The 20,797-nt window shown below is 40.0% G+C and overlaps 1 protein-coding gene across 2 annotated transcripts in view; it reads right to left on the bottom strand.

Moving 5' to 3' along the window:
* KHDRBS2 (KH RNA binding domain containing, signal transduction associated 2) overlaps nt 1–20,797 on the bottom strand; it is a 394,749-nt gene that overhangs the window by 181,735 nt on the left and 192,217 nt on the right. For both annotated transcript variants that reach the window (XM_059835484.1, XM_059835485.1), the window contains exon 4: nt 340–486. In XM_059835484.1, the coding sequence (XP_059691467.1) occupies nt 340–486 (147 nt within the window). The remainder of the gene's footprint in view (nt 1–339; nt 487–20,797) is intronic.

The raw sequence follows: 20,797 nt of genomic DNA, 5'->3' as shown, positions 1-20,797 counted from the left end.
TGTTTTTAAACACTTTATTCAAAAATCTTGAAAGTGTACTCGCATACTAATGATTAATGTCCGCAACCAGAAAAAAAAGTAAACCATCCTTCCCTCCAAAAACCAAGAAAGAAAAGCAAAAAACAATGACAAATGGAAATAATAAAACATCTAGAAAATATATCAGGGGATCAACTGTGACAATTAATGGCCTATTTGGCATCTCGCTGAGATGCAAGAATGAAAGATGAATATTCAGCAGAACTTTTTTTCCCTTGAGCTAAAGGTGCTTAAATAAGGCACGAATTCAATCCAGCAAAAACCATAAACAGTCACAGAAGAATGCTATAAGCCACTTACAGGAACGAGGAATTTTTTTATTTCTTCCAAGGCATGACTCATACGAGAATATGCCTCCCCAGGTGGAGCAAACACTTCAATTAATACGTGAAGCTCATCACTCAAGTGCGCGTATTTAGCTTCTCCACTTTTCCTTAGTTCTTCCTCCTATGAAAAAAGAGTGGGTTTTTCTTTTAGAGCTGGGAATCCACTAATTTTGCATTGATTTAGCATTTACAGAGAACATGACAAAAGGACATAATATAAGCAGACTTCTAAACCCTTTGAGAAATAAAAGTCTAGTACAAGCCACTTAAAGATTTAAAAATCAATTTTGAGTGTTTGAATGATAAAACCAGCATAATTACCATCTATAACAGATTTTAATCAGCACAGTGAAAAAATGCTAAATACTCCAGAAGCGAGTACTGAAATATTAAATCCATAATGGAAAAGCTGCATTAATCTGTCTGAATCTTAGCTGTTCACAAAAAAATAAAATAAAGATCCATTTAACCATTTTGCAGCACTTTAATAAATGTTATTGTTTATTAAAATCTTTAAGTTATTTAATGAATATCTGCAGGCTGTACATTTTAGATTCACTAAAGGAAAGCATGCCCTAGTACTTCTGTTTGAGACATGAGGTCTGAGTTTCAGTCCCAGTTCTGATACATGGTACCTATGCAATCTAGCGTACACTGGTTAAGATGGTGATTTACCTCACCTAGATTTATCTTGACAATCTTTGGGTCCCAGTTTTCCAGCTATAAAAAAAGCCTAATAATCCTACTTTATGTTAGAGTAATGTTCTGAAATGTCAATCCACTTTTTTATACAAGGCTTTGAGATGATAGTGAACGTAAATTGTAATACACATTCATAGTAGTTACCTCTGCATAAAAAGCAAAGGTATGAAATAGCAATCGTGTTAATGGCATTGGCTACAACAACATAGTGAAAAATTTGTTATTACTACACAAGAGCAATAAGTAATGCTGAAGAAATGATGAGTTGAAAACTCAGTCTTCAAATTTTGAGAAATGTAATTTTGAAGAAAATATGTATGTATATGCGCATTTTATAGATGGAAAACATAATCACAGAAAAAGAAGTAAACTAATTTGCTTAAAATTGGCTAAGAAGATACAGCTTTTTAGTGTATACTAAAATAATACTTTATGAACATTTAGATATCTAAGATATAAATATTGTAACAATAGATTACAATTCTTACTTACTTAGCTTATTTAATTCTGCATTAACTTCACTTATTTTAGCCTTGCCTAATTTACACCACTGCCTGACACCAAAAGTATTTTCACGATGCTATGCTTCAAACAATACACGTATAGTTCTTTTTATCTACCTTAGAAGATCCAGCCCCAAGGACTTTCTGATTTTTCACAGAATACACAATGGTTACATCCTTTAGCTCCAGAGCCCTAGACCTGAATCCGTGATTAAGTCAATGTTTTTCAGATGTTGATAAGATCATAACTCAATAAATGTGATCCATGATTCTATTTTAAAAAGTTGAAAATTGACATAATTGTTTTCAACTAAAACCTAAAAATTAAGATAACCAGCACAGATGGTAGAATATTTTTATCTTTACAGTTAAAGTGTTTCTGGCATTTTAGCTCATCACTGAAATCTTATTGAAATGTCCATAAGAACGAGAGCATAATATAACAGTCCATCATGAGATGTTACAGTATTTTTCAGTTTTTTGGAAAAAAGCATTTGATTGCAGCTTCTGGAATAATTTGAAGTTACTTTCATATTGCTTTTTTTAAGATTCTTAAAAAAACCACCAGAAAGCCCCATAAGTTGTCTTTCAGGAGAAGACTACCAATGAACTTTGTAAAAAATACAAAATGGATCTTCCTTCCAAATGTAGAGAAAGTAAAAAATAATGTTTGCCCCTGTACTCGGCACTGGTGAGGCCGCATCTTGAATCCTGTGTTCAGTTTTGGGCCCCTCACTACAAGAAAGATATTGAGGTGCTGGAGCGTGTCCAGAGAAGGGCGACGAAGCTGGTGAGGGGTCTGGAGCACAAGTCTTATGAGGAGCGGCTGAGGGAACTGGGGTTGTTCAGTCTGGAGAAGAGGAGGCTGAGGGGAGACCTCATCGCTCTCTACAACTACCTGAAAGGAGGTTGCAGAGAGGTGGGTGTTGGTCTCTTCTCCCAAGTGACCAGTGACAGGACTAGAGGAAATGGCCTCAAGTTGCGCCAGCGGAGGTTTAGGCTGGATATTAGGAAAAATTTCTTTACTGAGAGAGTGGTAACACAGTGGAATAGACTGCCCAGGGAGGTGGTGGAGTCACCCTCCCTGGAGGTATTCAAGGAACGTGTGGACGTGGCATTGTGGGAGGTGGCTTGATGGGCATGGTGCTGTGTGGTGTGGTTTTTTGTTTGTGTTTTTTTGGGGATTTTTTTGTTTTTGATAATGGTTGGACTTGATGATCTTACAGGTCTTTTCCAACCTTAGTGATTCTGTGATTCTGTGATTATTTTGATGAGGATTTTGCACAGCTAAGACATCAGTAACATGATTTTATAATACAGACCTGTCTTACAGAAAGTTAGTTAAATGCTTGTATGGTGGTAACAATGGTAAAGATGTTTCTCTTCTATTTTCTCAACAAACTCAGGAATTCTTAAAACACATCATTTTATAACCTTCTTCCTAGGTTCAGTGCATGCTTTCTGTCACTACTGAGCAGTCATTTCTATAGCTATTAGAAACAGCAGGCTAGGACTGTGAGATTCTCAACATTTCTTCCTGAGGTTATCTAATGATGTTTTTTCTCGTGGAACGCAGGGGGTTAAAGACTGAATTTTCACACAGTACCTCTTCCCACACAGGGTAAAACATCAGAAAAATGCTTCTTTTATTGCAAGTGTGTGTGTTGATAGAAATTTAAATCACTTTAGGAAAAATATGGAAGATTAAGAACTCATAGACCATCTGAGCACTGTACCAAGCTTTGCTTCCCAAAGCCAGTGAATATGACTGAGTATTTTAGGACTGAATGTAGCCTTACATTTAATTGTATGTCAAGTATCAGGCATCTAACAAGCAAAACAACAGACATACCTCACACCATTGGGGAGACACTTGTCAATATGGAAGGTTACACCTACTGGCAGGTAATACAGCTTTCCAAGTGCAGTACGGATGAATGGGCTCTCCCAGGAACACATGAAGTTGGACAACGCCTTTGTAAGTCTTCATTAGCAAGCAGCACAGCCCAACTGCACAGCAAAATGGTCAGTGCTGTGGACCCAACATTCACACTACTTATATCTAGGATGACAGCACTACCCCTTCTCTAGCACTTCAGTGGGTTTTGCTTCCTGCTAGTTGTAGCCTGGTTGCACAAACCAAATTCCCGTTAGAAGTCAGAGAGCCTTCCTGGAGCCCAACTTTGTTTTCTTTTTGTAGGAAAGGAGTCCAGTTCATGCCCCGTTGATCTCTGCTCACTGTAAGTAATGGCCCAGTCATTGGGAATGATCAGGAGGCTCTCCTCTAAACTGTGCTTCTGATTCAAACTGAAACACTAATGAATAAACACCCCGTGTAGTACTGGTATGGACCGAGATGGATTATGAGACTTTCTGGCATCTGTTACATGAAGGCAAAATGAGTGAGATTATCATAAATCTATCTTATGTGGTATTATTTATAAGGTTATCTGGGTGTTGTTGGCCTTGCAAGACTCTGCACCCCTAAAGGTCTCTAATGCACCAGTCCAATTACCTGTGGACTTCGTCTGTTTCTCATATAATTCTGCCTTAACCACCTGTGAAGTCCAGCTATTCCCCATGGTGCAGTCTGCAACTTCTGTCAGATTCTCCTTCCTTTTTATGTTCTACAGTTTCTCACATCATGTCCAGAGTTTTCCACACCCTGTTCAGCTTGCACAGCCTTGGCCAGGTCTACCCAGTAGCCCAGTCGTTCGCCCACAGCCCTAGCACAGGAATTGTAACTGCTTAAGCCTACTCGTGTAGACATGAACCAAATGGCATGAACCGAAAAACAATGTGCATTGAAAGCCTGATGGATTCACTGTAGAGAACTACCCTGCAAACAACCAAAATGCAGTTAAGTCCTAGCCACTGGATCTTAGGGAAAAAAACCCAACAAACCTGGGACCTGATCAGTGCTGATTTACAAAAAGAATGGAACAGATTCCCTGGGCTTCTGGATCAGTGATGGCAATCCCTCTTAGTACTGACCCTCAGGTTAATAATATGGTTCTTATTTACTGCATGGTGATGACGTTTAACTCCACTGTGGGTTGAGCACAGCAGAGGAAACACACTCCACCCTCCAGAGACAATTGCCCCTTCATGCTGATCCTCTTCCACTCCCTTCTGCATGCCAATTCCCTTCATCTCTCAAGACTGACAGTACTATATTCCATATCCAAACCCAGCTCCCCTGACACTATCTGCTTCAGGCTTCCTTCATCCTCATCTGCTGTCTTACAGCATGTCTGTCACACGGTGCTGAAGTCCACCTCCCTTAACCTGATGCATGGCTCCATAACCCACTCCCTCATAAAAGATAACAGATATTTTGAAACACCTGCTGTGTTTTATAATTTCCAGTTGACCAAAGCAAGGAAAATGAATTCTAAATCTCTATAGCAGAAATTTGAGGAGTACCAACCTCTGCAGAAGTGAAGCGTGTGAGTGATAAGAACATAAAGGTCAAGAAAAATGATAAATTATCTTTGGATGAGAAAGCAGCCTTACCATTTTAAAAGGATGTGTGCTGACAGAGAACTGATTTCTGCCTGGAACCCTGGCCAAAATGCTTGAGTAAAACTACTGGAAGGAACTTGAAAGAACAAATGGAGTTTGCATAGCAAACAAAATTACACAATCCAGACTGATAAATAACAAGTGTCCTCATAAAATTGAAATAACAGTATATCCAAGAATAACAGAAGAGAAACCTGCAGCAGGAATTGTGTAGATCTCAGAGATAAATTTCATCAATACAATACATAGAACTTCCTATAATATAACAAACAGATATGAAAAGAAACAACGGGAACGGGTACGTGAAGAACAATATGAGAATTGCAGTGGATTTTGTATCTTTCAAGAATTTGCAAATAAAAGCATAGCACAGAGACTAGACAAAGATGATAAACACAGCACTGTTGCTAAAGAGGCATTTTCATAAGATCAATGGACAATGCTACAGAGGAAAATTAATGAGCATGCAGTTTGACAAATGCAAACCTATTAATTTTTAATCTGGACATAAATGAAAAAATCAAGATGTTGTCTGCAACACTGATTGTAATAAAAGTAACTAGTGAACTATACAGTAACAAGTAAATCAGAATAGATATCATTTCTTGGTGGTACCTGTTTTGGGGTTAAAAATCTTTCAGGTCATCAGTGGAGAAACAGAGAACAAAAAAAAAAAGAGGAACAATTTGAGAATGGATGAGGTGGAATGGGACAGTTCTCACCAGAGTACAGAGCGAAGCTAAAGGAGCTCAGCCATCCCTTGACTCTTGTTTTTAAACCAATTATTCTCACTCCAGGAAGAAGAATAAAGAAGACGGAGATGGTGAGTACCTGAGGAGAGCTTACAGAGCAGAGCTAAGAGAGTGGTGTACAACACCTGCAGTCAGCCACAGAGATCCCGTAATGATACACAGGCATGTAGAAAGAACATTGCTTACAACACAGGGAATTTTTGGAGATACAAGTGACAACAATTATTTTTCTATATTTGATGCATCATTAAAATTCTCACAGTTACTTTAGTGAAATGGAGCAGAGATTTGTGTACAATCAGTACAATTCTGAATAAATTGTTTTGCTATGCACTATACTATTGAACTGAAATATAAATCAACTCCAGTTGTATAGTAGTCATGTACTTTAAAGAGTTTGGTTTTGGGCACCTGAAGGAAATATTAGAAAGAGTATTTCTACCATAGAGAAAATTCTGGAGGAAAAAAACCCATGCCTAAGCTATTTTATGAATAAGCAGAATGAAAAACTTGTATTTCCAAAGAGTCAATCAGCAGAGGGCTAATGTGTGCACTTACCTTTCACTATGAAGGAAACTGAAGCTTCACTTTGGGCATTGATTTATTTGTATATTTAAACCCAAATTCATGATGAAAGCTCCAAGTACACATTTAAAGGTAACTACCTGCTTAACCACCCATTTGATGAAAGATGCTTCCCCAAATACTGGCCTAGAGAATAAATCCACTGATGCACACAGGCATTACTTTGGTGCCTAATTGCTATTTTAGGTGCCCACATAAAGAGATTTCCAAGCCTTTCCTAATCTAACTGCGTAACCTACTCACTTAGCTTGTAGCTGCAGAAGAACTTAAACACCCAGGATTTAGGCATTATTTTGATCCTAAACACCAGATTTTGGCCATCTAAATTCCTGTTCAGTTGCTTCCTATCCCTGAAATCTACAGACGCCAGAGTTGCCCACAGTAATGCTCCTCAGACACAGAAATATCTGACCAGCAGCACTGCATTAGGGTGAAGGAGATCTGATAGTTATTTCAGGCTTAAGCTTCTTTGGGATTCATAAACTAGCAAGGGACTAAATAAGATAGATGTTCTGAATACACTCCTACTGAATAAAAAAGCAGCACTGCTGCCCTTTTCCTTAATGAGGTACCAGTTGGAGCCCTACACATTACAGAAGTTAGGAAATAGGTGTTCATTTTAGGGAAGTTGCTAGATGAATCCCGCAAGAACCATTTGGGGACATGTTCTGTTAAACTATTCATAAGTGATCTAGAAAATGAGTTGAACAGTAATAAAAATTCTCCAGTGATAAAAACCATCTCTATCTGTGTGCACTATGAAAGACTCTAGATAATGTTATTTCAGGAGAAAGATCTCGGAGGCATTACATTCAGTTCTACAGAAAGAATTTGCTTAGTGTCAAACAGCAATTAAAAGGACATCCTCTATTAGGTATTTTAAAGAACGGAAAAGAAATGAAACATCAAACAGGATTATGCCACTGCAAAACCTGTACTAAACCCCCACCTTCAATATCAAAGACCATTGTGGTGCCCCAACTTAAAAAAGTATTAGAACCAAAAAAGATCGAGATGAAAAGGATGGTTATGAGTATGGGAATATTTCCATATGAGAAGCTGAACATGAATGTCTTCGCAATCTTGTTGCTCCTGCAGTTCAGGATGTCTTTAAACAATCAATTCTTGGAAGACCTCTCAACTTTCACTAGTTCTTATGTTCTTACCAAAGCTTTCAGTCCTGCAGCTTGCAGGAGCTGCAGACTGAGCCAGTTCTTATGTCATTCTGCCTCATTGGGAAATGTGAATGCACAGAAATATAGAATCACTAAGGTTGGAAAAGACTTGTAAGATCATCAAGTCCAGCCATAAGCCTAACACTGCCAAGTCCACCACTAAAACATGTCCCTAAGCGCCTCATCCACACGTCTTTTAAATACCTCCAGGGATGGTGACTCAACCGCCTCCCTGGGCAGCCTGTTCCAATGCCTGACAACCCTTTCAGTGAAGAAGTTTTTCCTAATATCCAATCTAAACCTCCCCTGGTGCAACTTGAGGCCATTTCCTCTAGTCCTGTCACTGGTCACTTAGGAGAAGAGACCAACACCCACCTCTCTGCAACCTCCTTTCAGGTAGTTGTAGAGAGCGATGAGGTCTCCCCTCAGCCTCCTCTTCTCCAGACTGAACAACCCCAGCTCCCTCAGCCGCTCCTCCTAAGACTTGTGCTCCAGACCCCTCACCAGCTTTGTCGCCCTTCTCTGGACACGCTCCAGCACCTCAATGTCCTTCTTGTAGTGAGGGGCCCAAAAGTGAACACAGTATTCAAGGTGCGGCCTCACCAGCGCTGTGTACAGGGGCACTATCACATCCCTACTCCTGCTGGCCACACCATTTCTGATAGAGGCCAGGATGCTGTTGGCCTTCTTGGCCACCTGGGCACACTGCTGGCTCATATTCAGCCAGCATCTAGTGGGGCATGACATGTTGTATACATATAGAATAAACCAACATGCAAACCTAATGTGTTTTTGTCCTACGATACTTGTAATTGCTCACTGATGTTCTCAGTGTATCTTTTTTATTAGACAAAATGTATAACATAGACATGTATGTTTAAGACAGTTATGTGTCAAATATGGAACTCACGTCTAATAATGTTTCTCCCTGGGCTGCACATTTTGTTTAAAAGATCCTGTTACTAATTAGTATTCAAATGAGTTTAATATAGTATTACAAGTGCTTCATCTAGAAAGCAAGGCAACACTTCAGCCACTCTGATTGCTTATTATAATCAGAGCTGAGAGAGTGCAGAGGAGAGAGAGCTACAGCTACTTTTGGCTGCAAATTCAGGAATCACAACTGCTGCAAGACATGCAGAGAACTGACTGCTGCCCTCACCTCCTCGTCTCCTGCGGTGGCAGCCTCCCCCGACCCTCCCACACTGCAGGACTTTTTGAAGGGTAATGTTGGTGCATCTCCAACCAACGATTCGAACTTCAACTGCGAAGCCCGTGCAAGCGCAAGGTTTAAAAGCTACAACTGATCCCCCCATTTAACTCCTCATCGCTTTTTCTAGTGAGTCTCCACTACTGAGCAGGTTTCCACGTTAATGCTTTGTACCCTGAAATGCAGTGGTACCTGCGATGCAGGAAAGGTCCTTCCCTAAACACTTGGGACAAGGGAAGGGATTTCTCCCTAATGGCCATATTGGTCTAGGCAGGGTAACAGGGGTGGTTTGGCTTCCAGCAGTTTAAAGACCTGGCTGATAAGCTGTATTACAAAGCTCATTTTCTTGCAACTGGGCTGATTGCCAATAATTATTTCCTAAAGGCTGTCCCTTGATTAACCACAACGTTGCAAACAAAAGCAGCAAATGGATTTGAGGATCCTACCACCAAATATAGAAAGAGACAACTATTTTCTATATCCTCTTGACTGTCATGCAGTGATGTGGAAACCACACTGGTGGAGGGAAGCCACGTTGGCGGAGGCAAACTGAACTCTGGGGAATGAAAGAGGAAAAGGAAGTTCATAAATAATTGGCAAACACTGTAGCTCTAATGGCATTTACACAGACTAAAATGTTTCAATAGCTGAAATTACTTTAAAAATGCACTATCTTCTGAAAAAGTATTTCAAATAACAGACAAATCAAATACCTGAAAAACCAACCAGTGTGTCAAACTGTTTTTCACAAATGTATCCTTTTTCTGAGCTAGAACTTTAATGTCTCGCAAATGAGACATTTCCTCTCGCATGTGACAGCTGCACACAACTTTGCAGGTTTCACTTGCTTTTTCTTTCCTTGTAGAATTAGGTTTTGCATAATGATAAAACCCACAAACACACATTTCAATGGCAAAATTAGTTTTTTCCTCTATCCAGAAAATCCAACTACTCACATCATATTCATTTAGACAAATAAATTTTATTAAGAGTGCAAGTTCTTGGACAATTTCTCACAAAAGTGTCGGAAGTAGTTAACAGATGAGTATGTTATAGTAACATTACATATATAATGATTTTATGTCTGACAGATTTACTGAACGCAAATAAAATTGCTTGCAAATAGATTCTCGGTCATCTCAGCTATGATGGTGATTTGCTCTGCAAAGATGGAAGAACACATTTTCTAATCTTCTCATAATGGAAAACTGTAAGGATATTAGTCCAATATAAGCTGTAAATGAGTTTGACTAAAAACCCTGAATTTTTTAATGAGTACTGATTATAGCAATTCTAATAGCAATTTACTAGAAGGCTCATTTTCATGAAACGTGCACAGTACTCAGACCATGGACAATTCAGGTAACATCCAGCTCCGTGGCTGTGCAGTCTAGCCCTGACCTGAACTCTGAACCACGCGAGAGTGACTTAAGAAGCTACCACTCCTAAAACAAAAAAGTAAAGGAAGTCTAAATGAGTTCTGACAAGTTTGTTTGTCTTAAGATAACTTGGCAGGGGGTGGGGGGGATGATGGTAGCTTTTGGTTGGGGTAGCTTAGTCTGTGACTCCAACAGAAACTCCAGTGTTCCTCGCTGCAAATTTTTACAATAAATTATTTACCCAAGAAGAACAAAGACGTATCCTCACTGGAAGGCACACTGACCCCTTTGGTAAGGTACACAAAATCCTAGTATCACAGAGAAAGTAGCCTGGAGAATGGCAAGGGCTTTCCTCTGGGAAGTCTAATGTTTAAAATTCCACGTTGTTCTTTTTACTGCCCCAAAGGAAACATCAGGTGTGCATTCACCTCAGAGGAGCTTACCCCTGGCTGAAGAGGTCACCAGTACTAAACTGGCCTGGCCAAGATGTCAGCGACTAAGTGCAGACAGGGCATTTCTACTAAAAACTCACGGCGTGCTGCTCCTGCTCCCCTCCCCAGAACTTCCCATCTCCCACAAGCGCTTTTACAGAGTCCAAACCAGAACGGACTATCACAAACACATCAAACGAACATAAAATTGCAAGAGTAAAATAATTTAAAAATTTAGTTTAAAGCTGATCACTGTACTCCAGAAAAGGTTAAGTACCAGCAATCTTCAAAGAGTCAGCTAATTTTATTGCACTAAAAATTAATACTCATTTTGCACTTAAGTTTTATCATCCAGATCATCCTTGGCAATTTAAAGCACTCCTCCAACCCCCTTTACGCTCTCAGATTTATGCAAGAAGACATAACCTTGTGCACAGGCTTTGAGTGTTGCAAAATTTTCATTACATGGCAGCCATATCTCAGATAATCACAAAATATGCAGATTACATTAATCAATTATAGTCAATCCTGCTTAATGTCACCACCAGTTTACCACAAAATTTCCTTCTATTAAAAGCTTTTTCCCAGGAAACACTGTAACCTGCCTCTGGCTGAAAATGAAGCAGTGCATTTGTTTTCCAGTTCTCCAGTGCTTTAGCACCTGTGGTCTCCCCTGTTGCTCATTTTCAATACCAGTACAAATGAAGGTAAAATAAAATTGAACAGCAGCCCTATTTATGGCAGACTTTCTCCATAGCTTTGAGACAAAAGATTAGGGTATTTTCATTGTTGTATGAGCATCCTCAAATGTTCCGACTGATAGTAAATGCTGAAAAATACACATTTTGTTTCCTTTCTTCCCTTCCCTCCTAAATTGAAGAGGATAAAATAAAAACCAAATCCTAAATCAGGAATATATGCACCATGGACACTCAGCAGAGCTTCGGCTCCTAACAGACTTAGCTCCTTGTGCTACCTTTTCCATCTGAAAGTTTTTTTCTTCACTGAAGGTGTGCAAAGAACAAACGACTCGAGTTCTTTGAGGACATAATCACACTCTCCAGGCTGTGTTCAACCCCGTCTTTGCTGATGTGCTGGATCTGAGACAAAGGTCCCAGTTTGAAAAGATAGTTACAGGACAGCTGAACAATTATTTGAGTTCCCTGAGTAGGATTCATTTACCTTGATTTAGGTGTCCAGAAGCTAGATATTTAAGCCTAAACTAGTCATGTGGAGCCCTCAGTGGAAAGAAACAGGCACTTTCACACGGTGACTCATCTCAAGCTGAGGTTGGTGTTCAAGATGATTTGGGAGTTTAGGTGAATAAATCAGTTTAAGGATCTAAATATCTTTTTGGATCTGCCCAAGCCATGTTAACAAAGAAGTAATCAAAGTACAATTGGCAACTCTAAAAATGTAAAAAATAGGCCTAGAGTCGGTTGGGTTCTTTTATAAAAATTATTAGCATTAGGGAAAAAAAAATACTGGAGCAATGTTAGACAAATTTCAAGACTGCTGGCATCACTTCGGAAACTGGCTGAAGGATTATGGACATCATTTTCATTATTCTGGAAAAGCTAACAGAACCAGCATGAATCTGAAACATTGTATATATACATTTTCTCCTTCAAACACATATTTAAGTGTTAACTGTTTTTACTGGGCAAGCTGGGTGAAAATGCCACTATTTTACAGGTGACCTAGATGTTACATTGCTGGTGGCATGAAGAGCAAACAAGGAGGTGGAAACCTAAGCAATCAGGCAAGCGCTGGTTGGGATGTTACTATTACTAGCTTCAAACATACTTCTTCTGCTGCATGGTGTAATTTTTATTTCACTCTGAAACAGTTGGTGATTGCAAAAGCAACACTGGGCAACAGATCCTGGTGTGATTTAAGAGGGACAATATATCGAATTATGAGAAACTCCATTTGTTTTATTTTCATTTTACGTAAGTTACAGAGCGGTTTGACAACGATGGAGTTTCTCAGCAGAAAATCCACGCGGTGTTCAGGCTTTGACCTTTCTTCTGGGACCTGTGGGAATGCTGCTGTGCAACAACAGCTGATTAATTAAACCTCTCTCAGCTGTGGTTTTAAAGTTATATACTTCCACCACCAGTAAATCCATCACGCAAGGACAGGTTCTGCCCCTCTGCAGTCTGAACAACGGCACAGTGGCCATCACGTTATATTACTGCAAGGACCTGAGACGCACAGAGCAGTCTGGAAAAGTGGTTAAAATGCCTCTCTGGTAACCAGAGAGTGATTTCTGTTCCATTAACAGTGCTCCTCGATCCCCTGGCCATGCCTGGGGATGGCTGTCCCCCTTGGTCACCTGCCTCCATGTCTTGCACTGTCCCTCCCTGCGTCCTTACTACCTGCCCCTGGGACTGCGCCTCCTCCAGTGCCAGACAGCATGTGTGTTTCCTTGGCATGTGCTTCCTCCATACCCTCACAGAGAGCACTCCACCAGCTGGGGACATATGTGTAACATGACTAACAGGAAGGAAAGATGCTTTCCTTCCTTCTTTCATTTGTAGGGAAAGGGGGTTTTTGTTTCTTTTTTTTTTTTTTAAATGTTGCTATTAGCATGCTATGTCACAGTAGCTCTCTGAATCCCATTCTGCCAGAGGGTGCTTCTATGCTAGAAATGCTCAGCAGCAAAAAAGTCCTCTCATCAACCATTTCTTGCTACTGCTGTTTTGGCAGACTGCATTCACCAGTGCCTGCCTTCACCAGTGCTGCCTGCTGTTGCCTGCCCCCACTGCCAGTGCCACACAGGCAGCAAGGCTGGTAGGCACCCGGCAAGAAAGGCATGAGGGGCGATGGAGCATCTCCCCCTGGGGCATGGGGTCCCTGAGAGTCCACTTCCCACAACTGCTTTAATCCCCTCTCACGCTGGTTTTCAATCCTTCTGCTACCGTCTTCTCAGACGCATGGAGGGTGACAAATGAGACGAACTGTCATGTTTGCCGCAAACAGGAGATCTGATTCTTCTGTGTCTGGCAATGCAGATCAGCAACTGCAGCAGCCTGCTGTGCAGGAAGAGAAATTAAATGCCACTTTTGGGTGGATAATATGGAAAATAAATGTAACCAACCATCTGCCTGTAATGCAGCAATGATCCTGGACTATCTGAATGACAGCTTCAGACTGTCAGATGAATTACAGCCCCAAAACCGTTGGTTTTGTGCTTTGTCCTGTGCTTAGGAATTGCTCTTCTCTCATTCCTACAGTGCGAATATATGTGACTAAGTGTTGCTAGCACTTTCTATCACGCAGGACGATACAGGACTCCAGACAATGTGTAAGAAGAAAAGGATAATAAAATGGACTTTCCTAACTGAGGTCCCCACAGCTTTCCTTTGCACAGAAAACAGAAAAGGCTATTTTTTTTTCACATTACGCAGCTATCAAGAGATCAGTGGCTGGACAGACATTTGCAGCTGTAGGAATGCAGTGGGTTTACCTGCAAAGTTCAGAAAGAGTCCTTTTCCCTACGTCAGCACATGTGATTGAAATAGTTCCAACTTCAAGGAGGCCCAGCATGCTTTCTTCTTGCTTACTTTATGAAGCCATACTGGTAGTAACAATATGGAAAGATTTAAGAGGTTAAGAAACTGTGACTATAGAGTACATACTTCATGAAATGAATGTAGACCCAGACAATGTTATTGCTATTGCCACACGATATATCGCATGCTATTGCATGACATGTTTCTCTAAAAAATAATTTAAAAAAATTGATGCTGAGTTGGAAATACTGCCAGCAGGTTGATCAGAAGCAGCAGACAGGCTGCCTGCCAGACCTAGCCAGTCCAACACAAGTTCAACAGCTAGAGCTCCCTGAGGCTCTGCAGAGCCAAAGGAAGCCTTTGGAGTACATGTTGATGTGACGGGTTGGTTTAGCTTGAAGTTTTATTTTAAGTTGTGAACATACAGGACTTAAGGGGATGTATTGCTATAAAGTGCACTAATCTTAAATCTGAAGGATTTTCCTTTGTCTTAGAGCATTCCCCCCCAATATGCAAAATAGACTACTATAAACCACAAATACTGAAAGCGTGGTTTTGAGCATCATTTACTTCCAGGCCAGAGCACAAAGGGTCAGTGCAGAAACAATGTCCAAGATGAAATAAATCATCACATTTGCCAGTACATGAGGCCTGCGACGGCTGACTGGTTTTGTAATCTATCCATGCCGTATCTTTTGAGCCAGCCACCCACTGTTTCTATCTCTTTCTGAATCTAAGCACAGCATGCAAGTGTTTTAATTCAGACTTGGCCTTCTGCACTGGAAAATCAAAATATTCTGGGTTTGGATTTGAAAACCTGCATCCTCTATGTTTACACCACTTTTTTTGTCAACATTATGGAATCTGAATAATCAATGAATGGTTTATGCACAGCAGTCTCGTTTAGAATTTCCAGTATAATTCATTACAATCCTCATCTAAATAGTGTGGTTTTTTTCTTGCTTATTTTCAGTAGAATGCTTTGTATTTTATTTCTCTTATTTCCATTCATTCCTTCTCCTCAGATGGGTCAAACATATTTGCAAGCATACTCTTTGGGGAATCTTTTTAGCTGCTTCCCAAGTGTGTTCATAAAGAAACAGGTGACTTGGAAACAGAATCCTTCTGTTCCCTGCTCACAGACAACTAGCTTTTATTTTCAGTAGAAAAAGTGATAGAGGGCTAGAAGGAAAGGGTACATATAACAGTGTGCAATAATGAATGCAGAGAATAATACTTTTCTTTTTTTTTGGTACATTGTTTACTTCGGTTTGTATAGGCTACCTGAAGGCCTGTAAGATCTTCGTTGTTGATTTTCTGCTACTAGTGGATTGGCAAAGGGATGTGACTGTGCTCCATATAATGGATAATCATGGTTTTAGAGGACAGCACCAGATTTTCTGCCATCTTCTTCTGTCTTTTGAGGAGATAACTGCAGCTACTTCACTGTTGGCTCAGTGTGAGAGTTAACTCTGTTCTGCTCCGGTTTCTGACAAATTAAAAACCGTAAGACATTGATCAGGCATGGCCATCAGGTTGTGCGACGCTGTTTTGCTGACAGTCAGCTGTTATCGTGCAGGCAGCTCTGTGTCCACAGAAGCAGCATGGCAGAGCCTCTGTGGCAGCCTTGGAGAGCTAGCTGGAGACCAAAACACTGACGGACATACATGTGCCATCAGTAGTACTACTAACAAAACTTGGTAGAATAGCTACGAGAGTTGTTCAACAAAATATAGTCTGTGCTGTATACAGCTTATGCTTGCCAGTGCCCCTATCTTTCACCAATGGCTATTAGATCTGGTGGGCATGCTTGACATCACTCATTTGGGCTACATGAACAAACACATAATTACCACATTGCTAATGAGAGGTTAAAACCAGCAGACATACAAGAGTCCTGAATGGAAAATGAAACAATCCAGTGCGTTTTTTTCCTGCAAATCAGTGGAGGATGCAGGACCCAGTACCCCTTTGGCTGCAGCTAGAGGTCTATTTGCCTCCCAGCAAAAGAAAAATAGAGGCAAGAGACAAAGTATTCATGTGAGTATCTTCACAGGAGGAAGCCAAGGAAAAGGTCCTGTTTGGAGGTAGGATCTCTAAAGGAAAGCTTGGGTTTCTGAACAAGAAAACTGCCTTTTTGCTATTTCCTATTCTGTTCAGGTAAAGGTTGTGTGCACAGATCATTTGTGAACAAACTGGAGAAATGCTACTTCTTTCTTCCTCTAAAAGAGGCAGAGAGGGAGGGCCAGTATTACCTACCTAAGGAGCACCAATAACAAAGTCTACAAGTACGAGGAGAGTTCTTCTTATTGCAGTTGGTGCAAAGCTAAACATTAAAAGATGAGTTTAGGAAATAGCCATGGAATATCGATAAAGAGTTACAGTCTCACTTAAAAAATTTGACTCGCTTATGACTTCAAAAAGTTTAAAAGGCTTTTAAGAATGATTTTCTATTTGAATAAGCTTTCCTGCCCTTTGTAGTTTAGCATAATTCCACTGAATATGATGCCATGGATCTTCATAAATCTGTAACTACGTTTGACAGCTATACCCATCATTTGCCTTTGTGATTTTAATCTGAAAAATCATGTTTTAAGCTCCCGTGTCATTAATGTCATCGTTACTTGAAAACGAAAGGCAAGGACATGATGAGCTATGTTGTATGTCCAAGGTCTCAAAGAGCAGTTTGGACTATACAAGCTGGCTTCTGAAGGTACCTGAAATCACTAGGAATAAACAGAAACTTCTTTTCAGAGTGACCAGGAGGCACAACTCATCTCACAGGAGTCACCTTTGCACTTGGCTAAGGAGAACATGTTTAAATGGTGTGCCCTGCCCACAGTCCAAAATGAACACACATACATCAGCTGAAAGCCAGGATCTGAATAGCTGCAATAAGCACAGCAGAGACCCCATGCTAACACTGTCTGTTGGGAGGCAGATGCATTAGCTCAGGCTCAGCACAGTGCTGGTGTTTTCCATTCACAGTTCATTTCCACTAACTGAGCAGAGCCGGCATGCTGCTTTTTGAAAAAAAAATCCCCACAGCCACAATCAGTCTCGCTTTTTCTTATTTTGTCGCTCTCATGGCACGATTAGAGCATCCCTTCTTTCAGAGTGACCCAAAGTAAGCACAAAAAATCCTTTTCCCCCTTATTTTGCAAAGCTCCTCAAGCATGTCCTTCTTCCAGTTCACAGGTACATGACTCTTCTAAAAATGCACAACTGCAAGTTTGTCCGCCAAAGTCAAATCACATCCGTACTTCCCGAAGGCCACTACTCTTTTCATTCAGAGGGGTACTTATTCCTCCAAAGACAGTGCAGCGTCTAAATATCAACTGAATAGAAGTTGTGAAACCCCACATCTGACATGACTTCAGACATTTTAGTGTGCCCACTGTTGCCTTCTGCCTGGCTTTCGCCACAGTACCACAACCCATCCATTCCTACACTGAGAACAGAAAAATACAGAACAGACTAGGTTATCTTCCTTTTCCTTTGAAGGCCTGTCTTGCCTTCTCCATTAATTATATATAAAACTCAGGCTCCTGAATTAAGTGCCCACAATCCCCATGCTGTGACTGGATGACTACTTTTCAGAAAATAAATCATGATATGTTCCTTAAAGCACACACTCGGAAAATGGACTTACGCTGTTGTTACTGAGTTAGCTCATCTGCGAGAAGAGCGAGATTAAGGAGCGAGAGGAAAGTGGCTCCACTGGAACCATCCAGGCAATGGGCAATGTCTACTCTGTGCCTGTGAATTGGATATGAATTAGTAAAAACATTTAAGATGATAGTGAGTGATAAAAGAGGTTCAGGTTCTACCACAGATCGAATTGCTTTCGTTTTGAATATGCCAATTGTGCTAAGGTTTAATTAAATGAAAAAAGATTTGTAAACCAAAAAGATCTAAGTACAGAAGCAACAGAGAGAAATCACAAAGGCCAGAAGCAAAATGTGCTATATCCTCTGCATTATTCACCGACACAGCAGCTGCAGGGCTCGGAATCACTGTGCTTAATGTATTAATGCTCTCCTGGCCAGTCCCTGAAAGCATCTGCATACTCTGTCACAGGACTAAAAGGACTTATGCAATGCTTTACTATGCTTATGTAGATAAGTACACTTTTTCCCTCACCCAAATCCCTCTTTAGGCATTGCATCTCTGAAAGCACATCTACAAAATGAACGCAACACAAAAGCAAAACTGCAAGTGACCTCAGAAAATACAAATGTCAATACTCAAGTCTGGAAAAGATACATAACATTTTACTAGATATATTGAATTCATAAATTTATAGCTTAGAAATACTGGAACTCCCACAAATATTATACATTATTAAATCTAATATTTTCTATTTTATGCTGAGTTTCTAAATTTATATTACCGTTCTTTATGTAAATTATACTGTATTGAAAAATGAGCATTTTTCTTTACATCCTCGCTTGTATTTTTGGTGGCAAAAGCACTTAGTCTTTTTGTTGTATCCTTGGACAATGTTGTATGTGAGTGTTAGTAAAATCTTGCTTTATGTTTCTAAACCAAACAATAAATTAAATGAGTTGTTCATTGGACTCTTTATAGTGAAGTTTGTTTGTTGCAAAGCAAGACATTTTGAACAAAAATCATTCCTTGAAAATAGGTCCTGCAGCCAATGCAACATGGATGAGCTTAGGATTCAAGCTGGGACAGCTACAAAGACAAATGACTAGCATGGTCAGAAGGACTGGGACTCTATTTTAGGAGAGGAAATTAAAATAGCTTGGGCTTTTTGTTTAGCCCAAACCAAGACTTAGAAAGGACATATGTTCTTTTTTTTTTAAAAAAAAAAAGGTAAGCATTGAAGAAGGAAAATAAAATCAAAGGACTTAATTTCTAACTACCAGACAATTGTCTGGAGACAGTCTTCAGATATTAGTAATGGGAGCAAAATTCTTACAGGGAGTTTAATCAGGTCATTAAAATGGCCATGTAATATGATTACAGGCAGAGCAGGATCAGCAAGTCGCCTTCTAGAGCTGGGAAGTGCGATCTTCTGACACAGAGTTGTTATGCTCAGTCTTAACTTCATTCTTCTTTGGGTTAGTACTTCAGCATTAAACATATGCTGAAGCTTCACTGATTTCCTGGAATATTCACAATCTCTGTTGCCCACCAAGACAGTCAGTGAAAGAGTATTTGAAGCTTCAGGCTAATGTACGAGATAGCTGCTGTATCCTTTTTCGTATAAGCAGTGCATTGCCACAGTGCTGGTTATTAACTTTATTATTATCACTGACATGTGAACTGCTTAAATACGAAATGCTTTTGTTAGGAAAAAATTAGAGGCCAGACATACTGATTTCTTTTGCTTTTTTCCAAAATGTCTGCATTTTTATTTCCTCCCGTATTTGTATTTTGTCCAAAATACAAGAAATATATATTGCTAAATTTGTTTTTACAGTGCAATTTCCTGTCGGCTCGAAGGAAAGAGCAAAATGGATGGTACTGCAGCAATAATAAGACACATACAATGAAGTAAAATGGAGAATGAGAAAGTCTAGAAGGACCTTATGATTGGTGCATATAATTTTAAAATTTAATGTTAGTATTAGAATCAAATTCTCTCTAAGCATTTCACCAAAGCATACTTAATATGCACACACAGATAGAACTATAATTAATTTGCACTGTGTTCATTACAGAACCACCAAGTGTGTGGGTTTCCTTGGTCACCCTCTCCTCCTCCCATAACCGAATCCTTCCTGATCTGGGAGTTTTACCAAAGTGATGCCAAACGTGATGCCCGCTGTTTGAGAGTCTGTGCAGATCAGCCTCATGGTGCATCCAGAATAAAACTGAGTTCACCGTAAGGGACGGACACTGCTCATCTCATGGCCAGCATATATATGCCTGAGCAGCACACCCCATACTGAATCACAGAATCACAGAATCACAGAATCACTACGGTTGGAAAAGACCTGTAAGATCATCAAGTCCATCCTGCACCGGAGCACGGTGGTTTACTCTGTTTAGCCCTATCAGTGACCAGAGGTGTGCTGTGATTTAAAGTGTGCCCCAATGACCAAACCACTGTGCATGTGCTGTACAGCTTATTCTCATCTCTGACTCCCAGTAAATCTGTAAAGCATATGAACTGAACATAAAGCGGACATAATCGGCATTTCAACAGATTATGCACATGCTGATTAGTGCTTTGCTGAATTGCAATTTTGCACCAATCATTTTGCTACTGAATTTTTCAAATGTCCATCGTGGTTTTCTATGTTTCTAGTTAGGCAAAGCTGACAGCTTTCTGGCATTAAAGAACGACTCTTTGAATTAGAAGATCACAGTAATTACTATATCATCAAGATGAACTACAATACTCCAATTTTATGTAGCACGCCAGTATTTATGAAATAAAAATGAGTAAAGCAACTGCGAGCCCACTTCTGTAACCTGCAAACTTATTTGAGGTTATTGTCCTTCATAACTGTATGTATCAACAAAAGTCCCTGGCAGGAATAAGGATTTACAGTATGATGGCTAACTAAAACCAGAGTATTTGCTTCTTTTGCAGAACGGAGTAGTGACAAGCTTATGATTAGTCCTATGTTGGATACAATTCTCTATTTCCAACAAGAAACAAAACAACAAAAAATGA

This window comes from Gavia stellata, chromosome 2, assembly GCF_030936135.1.
Source record: "Gavia stellata isolate bGavSte3 chromosome 2, bGavSte3.hap2, whole genome shotgun sequence".
Lineage (NCBI taxonomy): Eukaryota > Metazoa > Chordata > Aves > Gaviiformes > Gaviidae > Gavia > Gavia stellata.
This window is presented reverse-complemented; position numbering and strand designations above follow the sequence as displayed.